Source organism: Sapajus apella, unplaced genomic scaffold (genome assembly GCF_009761245.1).
Source record: "Sapajus apella isolate SASKATOON/1434 unplaced genomic scaffold, GSC_monkey_1.0 scaffold187, whole genome shotgun sequence".
Classification (NCBI taxonomy): Eukaryota; Metazoa; Chordata; class Mammalia; order Primates; family Cebidae; genus Sapajus; species Sapajus apella.
Genome location: NW_022437127.1, coordinates 1,094,607 through 1,112,602, shown reverse-complemented (window position 1 = coordinate 1,112,602; position 17,996 = coordinate 1,094,607). Strand labels below are relative to the sequence as shown.

Below are 17,996 nucleotides of genomic sequence, written 5' to 3'. Positions count from 1 at the left end.
ACACCTGTAATCCCAGCACTTTGGGAGGCCGAGGCGGGCAGATCATGAGGTCAAGAGTTCAAGACCATCCTGACTAACATTGTAAAACCCCATCTCTATTAAAAATACAAAAATTAGCCAGGTGTGGTGGTGAATACATGTAATCCCAGCTACTCGAGGCTGAGACAGGAGAATCCCTTGAACCTGGGAGGCAGAGGTTGCAGTGATCCGAGATCAGGCCACTGCACTCCAGCTGGGCTACAGAGCAAGATTCCATCTAAAAAAAATTGTCTAAAACTTTTAGACAAAAGTTTAAGATTTTTTCTTATTAAAAAAAAAATAATTCCCACTCCTGTTCCAAATTTGAAGAAAGCATTATTAACCTGGCAACAATAAAGGGAAGAAAAGAAGAAATGGCTGAAATGGGCAAAAAAATATGTTCTCTTTGGATATAGAGATGAGGCCTGCAGGGGGCAGCACCAAGGCAGAGAAATAGACTAAAAGATTGCTCAGTCCTTTCCTTGGTCTGGGGCTCCCCGCAGTTCCCCACCATCACTCCTCCCATTCCTTTCAACTTTATTTTTAGCTGCCAGTGGGAGGGGGCAGGATGGGAGGGAAAGTAAAGAAAACAGAAAAAGAGAGGGACAGACAGAGGCCAGAGAACTTCTCATACTGGACAAAACGATCAGGCATGGAGCTCCCCCTCGTCACTCACCTGTTCTTGTCCCTGATGCTCCTGACAGGTGAGGGAGGTTAACTTCTTGGTTTCTGGTAGGAATGGAAGATATATAGATTGTTTGGAATTGGGACGGTTAAAATTCTTTGGAATTTAGGTTAGGAAGCAAACACTGGTCCTGTATTTCTTGTATGAGTGGCTGTGTGCTTGTGCATTTTTATGCCCTCACGTATGACTGTTTCAATATTGGGACTGGCAGGGGCTAAAGCTGCCTAGGACCTTATGTAAGATTTGTATCTAATAATAATAATGATTATTTTTTAAAGAGAGGGTCTGACTTTGTTGCCTAGGCTGGAATGCAGTGGCTCGGTAGTGGGGACTACGAGGTACATGCCACCATGCCCAGTTTTTGTTGTTGTTGTTATTTTGAGACAGGGTCTCACTCTGTCACCCCAGCTGGATGGAGTGCAGTGGCATGATTATAACTCACTCTAGCCTCAACCTCCCAGGCTGAGGTGATCCTCCCACCTTGGCCTCCCGAATAGCTGGGACTATAGGCATGTACCACCATGCCTGGCTAATTTTTTTTTTTTTTAAGAGACAGAGTTTTGCCATGTCTGGTTGGCCAACAGAGTTGGCCAGGCTGGTCTTTAACTCCTGGACTCAAGCAACCCATCCACCTCAGCTGCCCAAAGTGCAGGGATTACAGGCATGAGCCACCATGCCTGGCCAAGATTTGTATCTAAATATATAAAATTTTCATCCTAAGCCCTGTAGGAGCAAGAAGATGAAAAAGAAATGAGATGTGACCTTCCACGTGGCCAGTCTGATTCCTATTATCCCCTCCCTAACTTCTCCTTACCCTTGGTGGTCCCTGGGACTTGAGGCATAACTGACTAACTATGTGGTCAGAACTCTGGGTTCATCTAACCAATAAGCTGCAGTTTCTGATTCATCTAACCAATAAGCTGCAGTTTCATATAGCCCTGCCAGTTTTTTGGATGCAAAATTGCTCACATACAAAACACCTTTCTGCAAATGAGCATGGTTTGGGATAAAGCTATAGCCATTGGTAATGGTGTGGGGGGTGGGGGTGAAGGGTAGCCCGAGAGGGGGTTGCTTAGAAGTACAGAGCAAGACATAGTTGGGAAAAGAACCATGGGAAAGACATGAGGCCTGGAATTTTCCCTTGGCAGTGCCCTGTAATCGTTGTTTCCTAAAATACCAGCTCTGATTTTAAAGGCATTGGGGTCAAAGGGAAGATCGGCCAGGAGGGGGCACCTTTAGAGTGGGCTGAAGGCTGAAGAAACCATGGAGGTAGTGGGGAGAGTAGATGAGTTAAAAAGGAAGCAGGTTGTGGGAAACATTGGGGTGATGGGACCCTTGGCAAGGATGGATGGCAAACTATGTGTGTGGGCAGGCGGGTGGCCCCACCCAGTTAATTGCTACTGAGATTTCCAAGGCTGCAATCAACCAGGGACCTAGACATTGGAGAAAGACAGCGAGAGTGTGACAATGACACTGGGAGTCAGGAAGAGAGAAGGAGAGAGCCAGATGTGCAGTACTCCTTAGCTTCCTTTCATTTGGGGAGAATTGGAAGCAATGGTTGTTCTGGGGCTACAGAAAGGCCCTCTCCCTCTTTTGACCTCACAGTTTGTTGAGGAGATTGTGTAGGAGGAATGATGTGGAAAAGAGTAACTTGACCTTTTCAGACATGTCTGTGAATGAAATTTCAGGGGTGGGAATGGAAATACAGCTGTACATCAGCATGGCAGAGGGCCATAGGTTAGGCATCTGGACACAAACACAGGAAGGGGATCATCTTTGCCTGGGGCTCTGAGTACATGACTCTGAGAGAGGCCAGAAAAGCTTATGAGTGAAAAAGCAGGCAGACAGATTGAGATTAAGACATTCCCTCACAGCTTCTCTGGCTGTGCCTCTAGTCATTCACTACCTCATGCTAACCTTATGATCCTGGTCCCACAGGTCTCTGCTCCCCCTTTAACCTGGATGACCATCACCCACGCCTATTCCCAGGGCCGCCAGGAGCGGAATTTGGCTACAGCGTCTTACAACACGTTGTGGGTGGACAGCGATGGTGAGGAAGAAACCAGAGTGCCATGGGATTGGGACTGCAGGAGTGCTCAAAAGGGGAGGCAAAATAGATGGGACTCTAAACTCATCTGGCCTTTTGAAAGTGGCTGGGGCTCTAAACTTGCCACCTCCATGCTCTTTCCCTTTGGCCTATGTCAACGATCATGTTTGCCCTATGCTTATATTCACATCCTCCTCCCAGGATGCTGGTGGGCGCCCCCTGGGATGGGCCTTCAGGCGACCGGAGGGGGGACGTTTATCGCTGCCCTGTAGGGGGGGGCCACAATGCCCCATGTGCCAAGGGCCACTTAGGTAAGATTCCTGACCCTTTTCCTCCTAACTCCTGGCCTTGATACCCTACAAGCTTCAACCCCCATACCTCAGCTTCTTCACCGCTAAAATTCACATACTCCCTGTCCCCAATCTAATATCAATCCCTGCTTATTCTCCAAAATCACGTGAATTTAAGTGCCCCATCTGTGACCCCATGATCTCATTTTCTTCCACCTCCTTCCAACCAGGTGACTATCAACTGGGAAATTCATCTCATCCTGCTGTGAATATGCACCTGGGGATGTCTCTGTTAGAGACAGATGGTGATGGGGGATTCATGGTGAGCTAAGGAAAGGGTGGTTGCAGTGTCTCTCTGAAGGTCCAGAGCAGAAAAAAGAGCAGTGTGGTAAGGGAACGTGGTCTGTAGCGGCAGGGGGAAGGGTGGTCAAGAAGTTAAAAACCCTAGAAAGCAAGGTAGGTAATGTCGGGGAGTGGTCTTCATGCCGCCTTCGACTGGGAGCATGTTCTCAGGGTGCCCTCCCAAGCCTGGGAGTAACTATTTCCCCCATCCTCAGGCCTGTGCCCCTCTCTGGTCTCGTGCTTGTGGCAGCTCTGTCTTCAGTTCTGGGATATGTGCCCATGTGGATGCTTCATTCCGGCCCCAGGGAAGCCTGGCACCCACTGCCCAACGTGAGCCAGAGGAAGGGCCTGAGGACTTAGTTCCTGGAATGGGATACTGGGAGGGAAAAAGATGGGGCAAAGGGGTATGATGCCTGGCAGAGGGCCTGCATGGCTAGCCTCAGTGCTACCTAATGTGCTTGCAAAAGCTCCATGTTTCCTAACAGATTAGAATTCAGACTCCTGGCCAGGTGTGGTGGCTCACACCTGTAATCCCAGCACTTTGGGAGGCCAAGGTGGGCAGATCACTTGAGGTCAGGAGTTCGAGACCAGCCTGGCCAACGTGGTGAAACCCCATCTCTACAAAACAAACAAACAAACAAACAAAAAAAAAAATTAGCCGGGCGTGGTGGTACATGCCAGATACTCGGGAGGCTGAGGCAGGAGAATCTCGCTTCAACCCAGGAGGTGGAGGTTGCAGTAAGCTGAGATCACACCACTGCACTCTAGCCTGGGTGACAGAGTAAGTGAGACTCCGTCTCAATAATAATAATAATAATAATAATAATAATAATAATAATAATTCAGACTCCTTATCAGGCGTCCATGATCTGGCCTGGTACAGTAGCTCATGCCTGTAATCCCCACATTTTGAGAGACCAAGGCAGGAGTATTGCTTGAGGTCTGGAGTTTGAGACCAGCTTGGGCAACATAGAGAGACCCCCTTCTCTACAAAAATAAAAAATAAAAAAATTAGCCAGGCATGGTGGTAAATGCCTGCAGTCCCAGCTACTCGGGAGGGAGGATCACTTGAGCCCAGGGGGTCAAGGCTGCAGTGAGCCATGATTATGGCACTACTCTCCGGCCTGAACCACAGAGTGAGACTCTGTCTCAAAAACAAACAAAATGTTCTCTGCCCAAATGCTTTTCCCTATATTATCTTCTCAAACATTTTCAGTCTTCATTATCTTCTTAGTTGCTACTGCATTTCATTCCCCACCGTCAGAACCAATCCTCTTTCATTCCCTCACAGTACAGAGTCATGCTGTGTTCCTACCTAGCATTTAATTCCTTCTTGTTTTTTAGAACATTTTATGGCCGGGCGCGGTGGCTCACGCCTATAATCCCAGCACTTTGGGAGGCCGAGGCGGGTGGATCACGAGGTCAAGAGATTGAGACCATCCTGGTTAACATGGTGAAACCCCGTCTCTACTAAAAATACAAAAATCAGCTGGGCATGGTGGCGCACGCCTGTAGTCCCAGCTACTCGGGAGGCTGGGGCAGGAGAATTGCCTGAACCCAGGAGGCGGAGGTTGCGGTGAGCCAAGATCACGCCATTGCACTCCAGCCTGGGTAACAAGAGCGAAACTCCACCTCAAAAAAAATAAATAAATAAATAAAAAGAACATTTTACACAGAAATTATATTTATGTATATAAATGGGTATATGTGTGTGTTTATAGACCTATATATACATATATACATGCACACATATATCTACATTTATATATCTATACTTACAATTACTAAAATTACTAAAGTAATCTTTTGTTAATTTCTACACTTACACAGAGCCTGGCACACTACCTTCTCTGCATGTAAGAAGTGCCTTATAAATGTCTAAATTGAATGTGTCATCCTGTAACCTCTTTCCTTTGTTGCCCCAGCTCAGTGTCTTCTACCTCTGTGTTTCCCATCACCATATCCTTCCTTCTAGGCTGCCCAACGTACATGGATGTGGTCATCGTCTTGGATGGCTCCAACAGCATCTACCCCTGGTCTGAAGTTCAGACCTTCCTGCGAAGACTGGTAGGGAAACTGTTTATTGACCCGGAACAGATACAGGTAAGAGAAGGCAATATGAGCTGGGCGCAGTTGCTTGTGCCGGCTACTCAAGAGGTAGAGGTGGGAGGATCCCTTGAGGCCAGGCGTTCAAGACTAGCCTGGGCAGTATAGTGAGACCTCATCTCTAAAAATAGGAAAAAAAAATTAGCCAGGCATGGTGGCATGTACCCGCAGCCCTACTACTCGGGAGGCTGAGGCAAGAGATCACTTGAGCCCCTGAGTTTGAGGCTGCAGGGAGCTTTGATCACACAGCTGCACTCCCGCCTGGGTGAAAGAGTGAGAACTCATCTCTTAGAGAAAGAGCAAATGGCAATATGGATGGGCTTGGAAGGGGAGGGACAGAGAGGAGATGAATGTAGGTGGTGTCTTCAGTAGTATCCAGGTGTTCATCTCTCCTCTCTCACACACTTTCTTCTTCTTCCTCTCCCCCCATCCCATATACAACATTGCATTTGAACGCACTTTATTCCCAGGTGGGACTGGTACAGTATGGGGAGAGCCCTGTACATGAGTGGTCCCTGGGAGATTTCCGAACCAAGGAAGAAGTGGTGAGAGCAGCAAAGAACCTCAGTCGGCGGGAGGGACGAGAAACAAAGACTGCCCAAGCAATAATGGTGGCCTGGTGAGGCGCTGGGAAGAGGGGTGTGGGAGGCTAGAGCAATGAAGGCTTAGAAGAGTTAGGGCGCGTTTGGAGTGCAGTGTGTATAACCCGAGGTGTCTTGCATGCTTATCTTTTTGTGTGTACATGAATGGGGCCCAGAGGAAGGCTAAGAAGTTGTCATTGCACTCCCTCTCTCTGCATTTCTGCGAAGTGTCTATGCCTGTGTCTCTCCATGTTTCACAGACAGAATTCTCTTTCTATCCTTCCACCCGAACAATGATCCTGGCCCTCAGGTTCTCCACTACTGATGTCCCAGCCCACGTTCCAAACATGATCCAAAACTCATCTCTAGGGCGAGGTGGTAAAACTGAAACAAAACAAAACAACTCATCTCTGGGAGGCGTCCCTGCCCGGAGCATTCTCTTCTGTTCTGTATTTCCTTAGTATTTGTCCTCTCAAGTGCAATATTTGTTGAATGAATCTGAGTGTATGAATGTTGTACTTATTTGCATTGATAAGCTACTCTGTATGTTCGATGACATTCAAACATTTGAGCTGTCACTACATGCCCGTTTCCATCTTAGATGCTCAGGAAATGGGCTAGAAGGCAAGATGCCCGAACTCAGTGAACTGCTGATGTTAAATTGTGTGTGTGTGTGTGTGTGTGTGTGTGTGTGCGCGCGCGTGTGTGTGTGTTTGCATACATCTGATCACACCTCACTCCTTTCTCTCTCTTCTCAGCACAGAAGGGTTCAGTCAGTCCCATGGGGGCAGACCCGAGGCTGCCAGGCTGCTGGTGGTTGTCACTGATGGAGAGTCCCACGATGGAGAGGAGCTTCCTGCAGCACTAAAGGCCTGTGAGGCTGGAAGAGTGACACGCTATGGGATTGCAGTGAGAATTGACCCTGGATCTGGAAGGGCTGGAGGTGGGGGAGGGCAGCATCTTGTGAACTGTCCAAGGACTGGGAACTTGAGGAAAACAAGGGCATTAACTACTTCCCAGACTTCAGCCACTTTATGTCAGTTGACTGTGTTCTGTACCAACTCTAATGCCTCATTCCTTGATCTCATGACCTTTCAGGTCCTTGGTCACTACCTCCGGCGGCAGCGAGATCCCAGCTCTTTCCTGAGAGAAATTAGAACTATTGCCAGTGATCCAGATGAGCGATTCTTCTTCAATGTCACAGATGAGGCTGCTCTGACTGACATTGTGGATGCGCTAGGAGATCGGATTTTTGGCCTCGAAGGTAAGGATTACTCTGGAGAAATGGATAGGATGGGAGGAGCTTTGGCGTGTAAGTGGGGCTCTGGAGTGAGTTCAGTAGGTCAAAGGGGGAGCTGTCTTCCCCTGATACTGTCTCAATATTTTCTCATGACCAAGGGTCCCATGCAGAAAATGAAAGCTCCTTTGGGCTGGAAATGTCTCAGATTGGTTTCTCCACTCATCGGCTAAAGGTTGGACAGATTGACCCATTCGTGACTTCTCCCGTTCTCTGATTCACATAACTTCAACAGCAGGGCCCTCCAGATTCCTCCTTTAACCAGCCTCCATGCTGACCTTCCCATGCCCTTCCTACTGAGCCCAACAGACCCTCAGTGACCTTTTCACTCCTGGAGCGTTTTTTCCTCTTTATTCTCCACTGTCTTCTCTGTGACCCCATCTGCTCCTGTCCCACAGGATGGGATTCTCTTTGGAATGGTGGGGGCCTATGACTGGGGGGGCTCTGTGCTATGGCTTGAAGGAGGTCACCGCCTTTTCCCCCCACGAATGGCTCTGGAAGACGAGTTCCCCCCTGCATTGCAGAACCATGCAGCCTACCTGGGTGAGTAGCAGAGAGTTGCAGAGGACTTGCAGGGTAGGGGAGGAAATACATCCCTAGTGGGGGGTATGAAATACTCCCTCTTAACTCATGCAGTTTCTCATTGACCTCCTCCTATGCCTTTAGGGAAACCCCCTACTCTGGATCCCATCTTCTTTCCCTTTACCTCTGTTACTTTGCCCACTTCCAGGTTACTCTGTTTCTTCCATGCTTTTGCCGGGTGGACGCCGCCTCTTTCTCTCTGGGGCTCCTCGATTTAGACATCGAGGAAAAGTCATCGCCTTCCAGCTTAAGAAAGATGGGGCTGTGAGGGTTGCCCAGAGCCTCCAGGGGGAGCAGGTAGGGCATCCAAGGAAGGGTGGGACCTTTGGATTCCCAGGGATCTTCGGGCTGTCGGGGAGGAGTGTGAAGTGGGTAAGAGAGAGGCCTGCAAAGTCTGTGTGGAATTCTGGTTGGCAGAGTCTGTCAGGGATGTAAGGAGCAGACTGGCAGGCTGGTGAGTGCTTCCCACTGAGTCTACTTGTCTACAATCACCTTCCCTTTCCTCTGGGGTCGTCATCACCCACCTTTCCCCAGATTGGTTCATACTTTGGCAGTGAGCTCTGCCCATTGGATACAGATAGGGATGGAACAACTGATGTCTTACTTGTGGCTGCCCCCATGTTCCTGGGACCCCAGAACAAGGAAACAGGACGTGTTTATGTGTATCTGGTGGGCCAGGTAAGACTTGCTGGGACCCCCCCAACACACACCCTGGACTTCCACCATAGGGATGGAGGGAGAAAAGGAGGAAAGCCACACACATTTGAGGGTTTGCTGAGAGGTTGGGGCTGCCAGATTAGCATCTTCTATCTTCTCTCCCCCACCAGCAGACCTTGCTGACCCTCCAAGGAACACTTCAGCCAGAACCCCCCCAGGATGCTCGGTTTGGCTTTGCCATGGGTGCTCTTCCCGATCTCAACCAAGATGGTTTTGCTGATGTAGCTGTGGGGGCGCCTCTGGAGGATGGGCACCAGGGAGCACTGTACCTGTACCATGGAACCCAGAGTGGAGTCAGGCCCCATCCTGCCCAGGTCTGGAGTACCCAAATAAAGTGGGGGCATGGTTGTAGGAAAGGGAAGGGAGGGATGCTCTTTGCTTGTCAATAGTCCCCTTGGCTTGAGACCCAAACAGAACAATTGCTTTTATTAGGCAAAAACGTAAGGTAGTGAGGTAGGATACAGGTTGCTAATCAAGAACTCCTGAATGCAGGCAAGTTTCTCTTACTTCCATGCCTGATAGGAGGGTTATAAAGAGCAAGGCATGGCCGGGCGTGGTGGCTCACGCCTGTAATCCCAGCACTTTGGGAGGCCGAGGTGGGCAGATCACCTGAGGTCAGGAGCTCAAGATCAGCCTGGCCAACATGAAGAAACCCCGTCTCTACTGAAAATATAAAAAACTAGCCAGGCGTGGTGGTGCATGCCTGTAATCCCAGCTACTCTGGAGGCTGAGGCAGGAGAATCGCTTGAACCTGGGAGGTAGAGGTTGCAGTGAGCCGAGATCATCCCATTGCACTGCAGCCTGGGCAACAAGAATGAAACTCAGGCCGGACGCGGTGGCTCAAGCCTGTAATCCCAGCACTTTGGGAGGCCGAGGCGGGTGGATCACGAGGTCAAGAGATCGAGACCATCCTGGTCAACACGGTGAAACCCCGTCTGTAGTAAAAATACAAAACATTAGCTGGGCATGGTGGCACGTGCCTGTAATCCCAGCTACTCAGGAGGCTGAGGCAGGAGAATTGCCTGAGCCCAGGAGGCGGAGGTTGCGGTGAGCCGAGATTGCGCCATTGCACTCCAGCCTGGGTAACAAGAGCGAGACTCCGTCTCAAAAAAAAAAAAAGAATGAAACTCAGTCTCAAAGAAAGGAAAGGAAAGGAAAAGCGAAAGGAGAAAGGAAAGGAAGAGAGAGAGAGAGAGAGAGCTCGAGGCAGGAGGCCTGCGAGACCAGGTGTATGAGTCCCTGCCTCAGTCTCCTCTCTCTTCCTCTCAGAGGATTACTGCTGCCTCCATGCCACACGCCCTCAGCTACTTTGGCCGAAGTGTGGATGGCCGGCTAGATCTGGATGGAGATGATCTGGTTGATGTGGCTGTGGGTGCCCAGGGGGCAGCCATCCTGCTCAGGTGAGGGGTCCCAGCTCAGGTAGCAGTGGACAGCATAGCATATATGTTAAAGGCAAGGGCCTTAAAGTCACAGATTGAGATTGGGGTTTGTTCATCAACTTACTCCTTGTCTCCATTCCTACTTTATAAAATGACAATAATAGTACCTACCTTATAGGTTTATTGCGAGGATTAAATGAGCTGATCCAGATAACGGCTTTAACACAGTGCCTAGCGTATAAGTACTTATTGAAGTGAATCCAGAGCCATGTGCAGTGGCTCACCCCTGTAATCCCAGCACTTTGGGAGGCCGAGGTAGGAGGATCATTTGAGGCCAGGAGTTCAAGACCAGCCTGGCCAACATGGTGAAATCCCATCTCTACTAAAAATACAAAATATTAGCTGGGCCTGGTGTGGGTGCCTGTAATCCCAGCCACTCAAGGGGCTGAGGCAGGAGAATCACTTGAACCTAGGAGGCGGAGGTTGCAGTGAGGTGAGATCGCCCCACTGCACTCCAGCTTGGGCCACAGAGTGAGACTCCATCTCAAAAAAAAAAAAAAAAAAAAATTAAGATCAGTCAATTATAACCGAAATGCTGTTCAAGGGTATGGGGGAAGGTGACATGTGCTTCCAGCTCCTCCTCCTTCAAACACAGGGCTTGCACTTCTCAGAGGGCTCATCTCCTACAGTTAGAATTTCTTTTCCACACTGTTCCCAGCTCCCGACCCATTGTCCACCTGGCCCCATCGCTGGAGGTGACCCCAGAGGCCATCAGTGTGGTTCAGCGGGACTGCAGGCGGCGAGGCCAGGAGGCAGTCTGTGCGACTGCAGCCCTTTGCTTCCAAGTGACCTCCCATACTCCGGGTCGCTGGGATCGCCGATTCTGTGAGTGACTAAATGCATCGCAGGCAACTCTCAACCCCTTGCCTGCTTCCTCACTGGACCCCTTTCCACACTCACTCTGGCCTCCTTCATTCAGACATGAGGTTCACAGCGTCACTGGATGAATGGACGGCGGGGGCACGTGCAGCATTCGATGGCTCTGGCCAGAGGCTGTCTGCTCAGAGGCTCCGGCTCAGTGTGGGGAATGTCACCTGTGAGCAGCTACACTTCCACGTGCTGGTAAGGGGAGGGCAGCAACTGCTTTGCATCAGGGCCTGAGCATGAGGAGAAGGCTGGGTTGGAGGAGGAATTTCAGCTGGATCAGCAAGGAAGCCAAAGCCAGGAAAAGGAGATGATTCAGACTCGAGTCAGGGCTGATCTGGGTTTGAATCTAGCTCTGCCATTTACCACCTGTGAATTCTGACAAGTCCAAACCTCAGTTTTCTTGTCTGCAAAGGGGTGATAATGACAGTAACTATATCATAGGAGTTGTATTAAAATTAAACCTGGTAATACAGATAAGATCTTAGGACAGTGCCCAGCACACAAGAAATGCTTCATAAATGATCACTACAATTATCACATTATCTTTGACTCTATGGCTCTTTTCCTTCAGGATACATCAGATTACCTCAGGCCAGTGGCCTTGACTGTGACCTTTGCCTTGGACAACACCACAAAGCCAGGGCCTGTGCTGGATGAGGGCTCACCCACCTCCATACAAAAGCTGGTCAGCAGTGCCATGCCCTGCCTCCTGGTCCCAACGCTCCCCTCCTTCAAGAGAAAAGGGAGGGAGAGGACCTGAGACCATGGTGAAATCTGACCTGGGCTCCTCTAATCAAAATATACCCACTTTTGTCTTTCCACTTTCCCCCCATTCTATTCCTTCCCCGCTTGCTTTCCTCTCAGCCCTTAGCCCCTTCCCTTTCTTCCAGGTCCCCTTCTCAAAGGATTGTGGCCCTGACAATGAATGTGTCACAGACCTGGTGCTTCAAATGAATATGGACCTCAGAGGCTCCAGGTTGGATGGGCATGTGCTGGGCAAACCAGGGTGACCGAGACAGACTGGAAGGGACTCGAAGGGAGCTGGGGGCAGGGAGTTGTTTCTTACCCATGATCACAAAAGTGAGACTTCTAGCACTCTGCTCCTTCAACTCCTGGTCTCTCCCTCATTCACCACTCCTAGGAAGGCTCCATTTGTGGTTCGAGGTGGCCGGCGGAAAGTGCTGGTATCCGCAACTCTGGAGAACAGGAAGGAAAATGCTTACAATACTAGCCTGAGTCTCATCTTCTCTGGAAACCTCCACCTGGCCAGTCTCACTCCTCAGGTGCCCTGGGAGGAGGGGTTGGGGGAGGAGGAAAGAAACGAGGAGAAAGAAGATTGGGGTGTTGGCCTCAGCTGTGAGGTGTTTTAGAGAAAGCTCAGTGTTTAGAGGCTGTGGTAAGTCAGCAGTTGCAGCCCCAGCTCCAGCTTCCATCTCCATTCCCCTGCCCTCAGAGGGACAGCACAATAAAGGTGGAATGTGCGGCCCCTTCTGCTCATGCCCGGCTCTGCAGTGTGGGGCATCCTGTCTTCCAGACTGGAGCCAAGGTGAGTTGGGGTCTAGCCTCCTAGATTCTAGGAGAGCTAGAGTCTAGGGTGGCTCTAGGAGAGCAGGGACTGGGATCTGAGGGTTCTGGGACTTCAGGGAAGGAGGCACACAAAGGTTCCCGATCCTCTGTAGTTGTTCCATGAGGAAGACTCTACCATTACCCCATGTCCCCTGCCCCTAGGTAACCTTTCTGCTAGAGTTTGAGTTTAGCTGTTCCTCTCTTCTGAGCCAGATCTTCATGAAGCTGACTGCCAGCAGGTGAGAATAAAGGGAACTTCCTTCCAGCCCTCTCCTGCTGAGTCTTGAGGGGTAGGGAGGAACAGCATTGATTCCTCCATTAGCAGAGAAGGGTGTCTTCTGAGGAGGGGTTGAGATGTGAGCCTCTCCTCCCTGACCCTACAGTGACAGCCTGGAGAGAAATACGACCCTTCAGGACAACACAGCTCAGACCTCAGCCTATGTCCAATATGAGCCTCAGCTCCTGTTCTCTAGGTATGCCCAGCTTCTAGGTGGGACCAGTTCTGACTTCAGACTCATACCCTTATGCTTCTTCCCTCCCCTTCCATGTGCCTCAGTGTTTCCAGAAACCTAAGCCCTTGTGGCTGCTCAGTCTTTTTGCCCTCAATCCTGTTTATGCTGAACCTTCCCTTTTAAGCATCTTGCTTTCCTAGGTGTAGGGTTTTGCCAGGCCTTGGGCACTAGAGCTGGGATGAGGGGATGTGGGATGTAGCCATAAAGCTCGCATTGTCTGTGTCATGTTCTGCTTCTGTCTTCTCCATGTACCCCCATCTCTTTATCCATGTGCTGGCCCTGCCTCCTCTGAATCCATGTCTGTGCGCTGCTCACATGCCCCTGTGTCTGGGTCATGGCTGTGACCATGCACTTCCTGACTTGGTGTTCACACAGTGAGTCCACCCTGCACCGCTATGAGGTTTACCCATATGGGACCCTCCCGGTGGGTCCTGGCCCAGAATTCAAAACCACTCTCAGGGTGAGAAGCTGGAGGGGTCTTGGCATGAGGGGTAGGTGGGGGAACAATGGCTTGTGGGAACAGGATGGGAAGAGTCTCTCTTAGGTTTTAATGGTATCTAGGGCGAAGGGGAACAGATGAGGAAGGACCTTCTGTCTCCCACTTCTTCCTGTTCCCAACCTTCCTCTTAGGTTCAGAATCTAGGCTGCTATGTGGTCAGTGGCCTCATCATCTCAGCCTTCCTTCCAGCTGTGGCCCATGGGGGCAATTACTTCCTATCACTGTCTCAAGTCATCACTAAAAATGTGAGTCTGGTCAGAGTGCGTGGAATCCTGCCACCTTGAGTTGGTGGTCTCACTGAAGCTGGACACCACCCCAGCTCCCTGTCTGTTGGGCCACTGCTCTCGGGGCTCCGCCCTCTGGGGGGGGGCTTTCTTTTTACATATGTGGCTTATTTGGGAGGGAAAAAAGGGAATTATAAGGGGAAGAACTACAGGAGTGTGGATATGTTCCTGCTCAGCCTTGAGTGGCTAGCCTCACCCCATCAGGAGGGTCTTCCTCTAGGCAAGCTGCACAGTGCAAAACTTGACTGAGCCTCCAGGCCCCCCTGTGCATCCAGAGGAGCTTCAACACACAAACAGACTGGTAGGAGTCACAGGGGGGTGTCCAAAGTGGGAATGCAAGGGAGTCAGGTGCCTTGGGGCAAGGGGATGGGAACTGGAGTGGGGACGAAGGGCTCTTTCCACCCCAGGGTCCTGATCTGCAGTGGGAATGAAAATGGAGTCACGTGCCTTGGGACAACGTTGTGTGAACTGGAGGTGGGGGAAGGGGAGCTTTCCACCCCAGAGTCCTGATCTGTCTCTTTGTTCTGTTAGAATGGGAGCAATACGCAGTGTCAGGTGGTGAGGTGCCACCTTGGGCAGCTGGCAAAGGGGACTGAGGTCTCTGTTGGACTATTGAGGCTGGTTCACAATGAATTTTTCCGAAGAGTAAGCCTTTCCTTTTCAACTACTCCCCTCTTCCGCTCCTATCTGGAACTTTAGCATAGGTTTTGGAGGTAGACAGATCCATGCTCAAGTTTCATATTTGCCTCTTACTAGCTATTTGACCATGAGCAAGTTACTTCATCTCCCTTAGCCTCTTTTTCCTAATCTCTAAAATGGGAAGTAATACTGACTTCATGTGGTTGTTATAAAGAATAAATGAGCTGGGACACGGTGGCTCACGCCTGTAATCCCAGCACTTTGGGAGGCCGAGGCGGGTGGATCACGAGGACAAGAGATCGAGACCATCCTGGTCAACATGGTGAAACCCCGTCTCTACTAAAAATACAAAACATTAGCTGGGCATGGTGGCGCGTGCCTGTAATCCCAGCTACTCAGGAGGTTGAGGCAGGAGAATTGCCTGAACCCAGGAGGCGGAGGTTGCGGTGAGCTGAGATCGCGCCATTGCACTCCAGCCTGGGTAACAAGAGGGAAACTCCGTCTCAAAAAAAAAAAGAATAAATGAATAATGAGCTGGACATATGATGAATGCTCCATGGAAGCTAGTTGTTTTCCTTGTATTTTCCTCCACTTACCATTCCTTAGTGCTGTATTGACATTTACAGGATACCGAAATTTAATCAGATAATAATCAATCAAGTGGGCCAGGCATGGTGGCTCACGCCTGTAATCCAAGCACTTTGGAGGCCAAGGTGGGCGAATCACCTGAGGTCGGGAGTTTAAGACCAGCCTGACCAACATGGTGAAACCCTGTCTTTATTAAAAAAAAAAAAATCATCATCATCATCATCATCATCAATCAAGTGCCTATTATGTCAAAGGTCCTGTATTAGGTTGACACTGAGGAGAATATCCCCAACATTTAGCCCCATGCCTAACTCATTGTAGGTGCTTAATATACTTTTGCTAGATGAATGTATAATTGATAGAACATGCAGGGTTTGTATTGGGAAGTGGTGGGAAGTGAGATCGTGCAGGTGAGAGGGATCTAGATGATGAAAGGCCTCTGAAGCCTGGGAGAGACTGAGCTCAAGGTGACAGGCAGTGAGGAGTCACTGCGAGTTCCTGAGCAGGGAAACAGTATCTTACTTATGACAGCTGCTTGGCATGAGGGTTGGTGTTGTGCTTTCCCATATCTACCTTGAATAACACAAGACCCCTGGGATGTCGTCATGCGTTTTAGGGAAGTCAAGTCCGATAAACCACCCTTCTCCAAGTCTGTTTGTCCTTCTTTGGTATCTTTTTTTCATTAATCTAGTCATGCTTTCAACAAAGATTCATTAAGAAACCACTGCACACTTGGCACTGTGCCATCTACTAGGGACAGAGGACACAAAGGTTAGTAAGGCACAGCCTGCCTTTAACCTGGAAGATCTTAGAGTTCAGGGGTGAAAGACAAGTAAACACCAGGATTGGTGGGGGTTAGGAGAAATGATTTCCCTAAATCCCAGAGGGGAGGACATCTAAACTTCAATCTAAGGGAAGGGTAGAGACCAGCCAAAGGAAAGAAGAGAAGAATGCATTTCAGGTGAAGTAAGCAGCAGAGGTGTTGGATGTCCTCAGAGAACAAACAACAGTGGCAGATGTTACCGGGGGTTTTCCATCTGTTACCCTTCTTCTCTTCCCATTGGTCTCCAACCTTTTCTCCTGGTCATGAGAACCTTGGGAATTGTGCCTTTTTGGCCTCAACTTTGCTCTTGGGATTCCAAAGAACGACATCACCTGATGATGGCTCACTTTAAATGTCTTCCATTCGCTTGTTCCGCAGGCCAAGTTCAAGTCCCTGACGGTGGTCAGTACCTTCCAGCTGGGAACTGAGCAGGGCAGTGTCCTACAGCTGACTGAAGCTTCCCGCTGGAGTGAGGTGGGGCTAGAGACCGAGTTTGAGTGCTGTGAAAATAATGATGATGGGTATGGGGGAGGGGCACCCGTGGGCTTTTCTAGAAGGAAAGTGTCTCCATCAGGCAGCAGTTGTTGAGTTAGAAGTGATAAATTAGGATCCTAGTGTTCCACTGCCTCCATGCCTGCCTCAGTTTCTTTCCTTTAAGTAGAAGGAGGTCATTTATTCTATTTGGGGGCTGGCTTTACTATAATGTGGGGTGAGACTAGCTGGGTTACTGGGTGCATGTAGAAAACAACTCCTCTCCCCTTACAGAGCCTCCTGGAGGTGGTTCAGACCCAGCCCCTCCTCATCTCCCTGTGGATCCTCATAGGCAGCATCCTGGGAGGGTTGCTCCTGCTTGCTCTCCTCGTTTTCTGCCTGTGGAAGGTAAGCACTGCTTTAGTGGGGAGTGGGGAGCATGGTACCCATGTGTTGAGAGATCCTTGATTATAGCAGAGAGAACAGAATTTGTGCTGGGCCGCTAAGCAGACTGTGGATGTCATGCCCAGATCTCCTTCACTGGACCCCACAAATGTTGGTTAAATTAACCTAAGCCAAATAAAATAAATTTGAATTCCATTTTTGGAAGCAGAACAAAAGTGAAGACCTCAGATAAGTCTGAGAGCTATTGGCAAGGTTCCCAGTCTAGGCATTTGGTGATGACACTTATCTTTTCCTCTACAGCTTGGCTTCTTTGCCCGTAAGAAAATCCCCGAGGAAGAAAAAAGAGAAGAGAAGTCAGAGCAATGAATGTAGAATAAGGCTCTAGAAAGTCCTCCCTGGCAGCTTCTTCAAGAGACTTGCATAAAAGCAGAGGTTTGGGGGCTCAGATGGGACAAGAAGCCGCCTCTGGACTGTGTCCCCAGACCAGCAGCCTGAGTTGACTTTTGAGTCGTAGGGATGCTGCTGGCTAGTGATGAAGCCTTACCTCAGACAAGAAGAGCTGGCACCAAAACCAGCCATGCTCCCACCCTCTGCTTCCCTCCTCCTAATGATCCTGGTTCCATAGCCAACACTGGGGCCTTTGTTTGGGGTCCTTTTATCCCCATCCCCAGGAATCAATAATTTTTCTGCCTAGGTCCCTGACTCCTTTCAGATTCCCTCTTTATCTTCCTTCACAGTTTGGAAAGGATGAGGGTTATCTTCCTCGATTCTTCCACCCTCACCTTCCTGCCTGTTCCCTGCTCCACAGGAGGGAGCTGACGTTGGCTTGACAGGAGTAAAGTCAACATCTGCTGCTTTCCTGTGGACTCTGGTGATTCATAGAGCCAGATGGGGAGTCAACAGGAAAAAAGGAGGGAGGAGGAAAAGCCACAAGAGACATTCTGTACAATTCCAAGGAACAGAGAAGCCTTTAGACGGGCAACTGCCATCCCCCCTGAAACCTGAGAGCTGCGGTGCCCTTGCCCGCCCTCAGGTGTTGGGGAAACAGAGCTGCCCCAGGCTCGCTGGGCATAGGCTTTCTGACTCCAAGCCTTTTCTGGGAGCAAAGCCAGAGCCTGGTGCCTGATTTTCTGAAGCCAGGAGCCCTCAGGTGGCTGGAGCTGGAATAGCAGAGAGGACCAGGTACCTAGGCAGTATTTTCTCTATTTCTCTCAAGTCTTACTTGTGAGTCCTCCTTG

The 17,996-nt window shown here is 49.9% G+C and overlaps 1 protein-coding gene across 3 annotated transcripts; it reads left to right on the top strand.

Moving 5' to 3' along the window:
• The first annotated feature begins 251 nt into the window (after positions 1 to 251).
• Positions 252 to 17,616, top strand: ITGA10 (integrin subunit alpha 10). Of its 3 annotated transcripts, XM_032268886.1 has the most exons (30): positions 254 to 722; positions 2,642 to 2,753; positions 2,952 to 3,061; positions 3,271 to 3,362; positions 3,598 to 3,712; positions 5,358 to 5,485; positions 5,959 to 6,107; positions 6,828 to 6,978; positions 7,168 to 7,333; positions 7,468 to 7,541; positions 7,765 to 7,909; positions 8,097 to 8,245; positions 8,483 to 8,626; positions 8,776 to 8,979; positions 9,935 to 10,065; positions 10,763 to 10,929; positions 11,024 to 11,166; positions 11,543 to 11,656; positions 11,862 to 11,947; positions 12,113 to 12,254; positions 12,425 to 12,517; positions 12,700 to 12,776; positions 12,921 to 13,010; positions 13,425 to 13,509; positions 13,680 to 13,793; positions 14,053 to 14,133; positions 14,364 to 14,477; positions 16,261 to 16,356; positions 16,648 to 16,761; positions 17,059 to 17,616. In XM_032268886.1, the coding sequence occupies exons 1-30, from the start codon at positions 587 to 589 to the stop codon at positions 17,122 to 17,124; spliced, it is 3,588 nt and encodes a 1,195-aa protein (XP_032124777.1). In that variant the 5' UTR covers positions 254 to 586; the 3' UTR covers positions 17,125 to 17,616. The 3 variants fall into 3 exon arrangements, with proteins under 3 accessions (XP_032124776.1, XP_032124775.1, XP_032124777.1); XM_032268885.1 differs by having other exon boundaries at positions 252 to 722; positions 6,828 to 7,333; positions 8,779 to 8,979; XM_032268884.1 differs by having other exon boundaries at positions 252 to 722; positions 6,828 to 7,333.
• Positions 17,617 to 17,996: the final 380 nt, after the last annotated feature.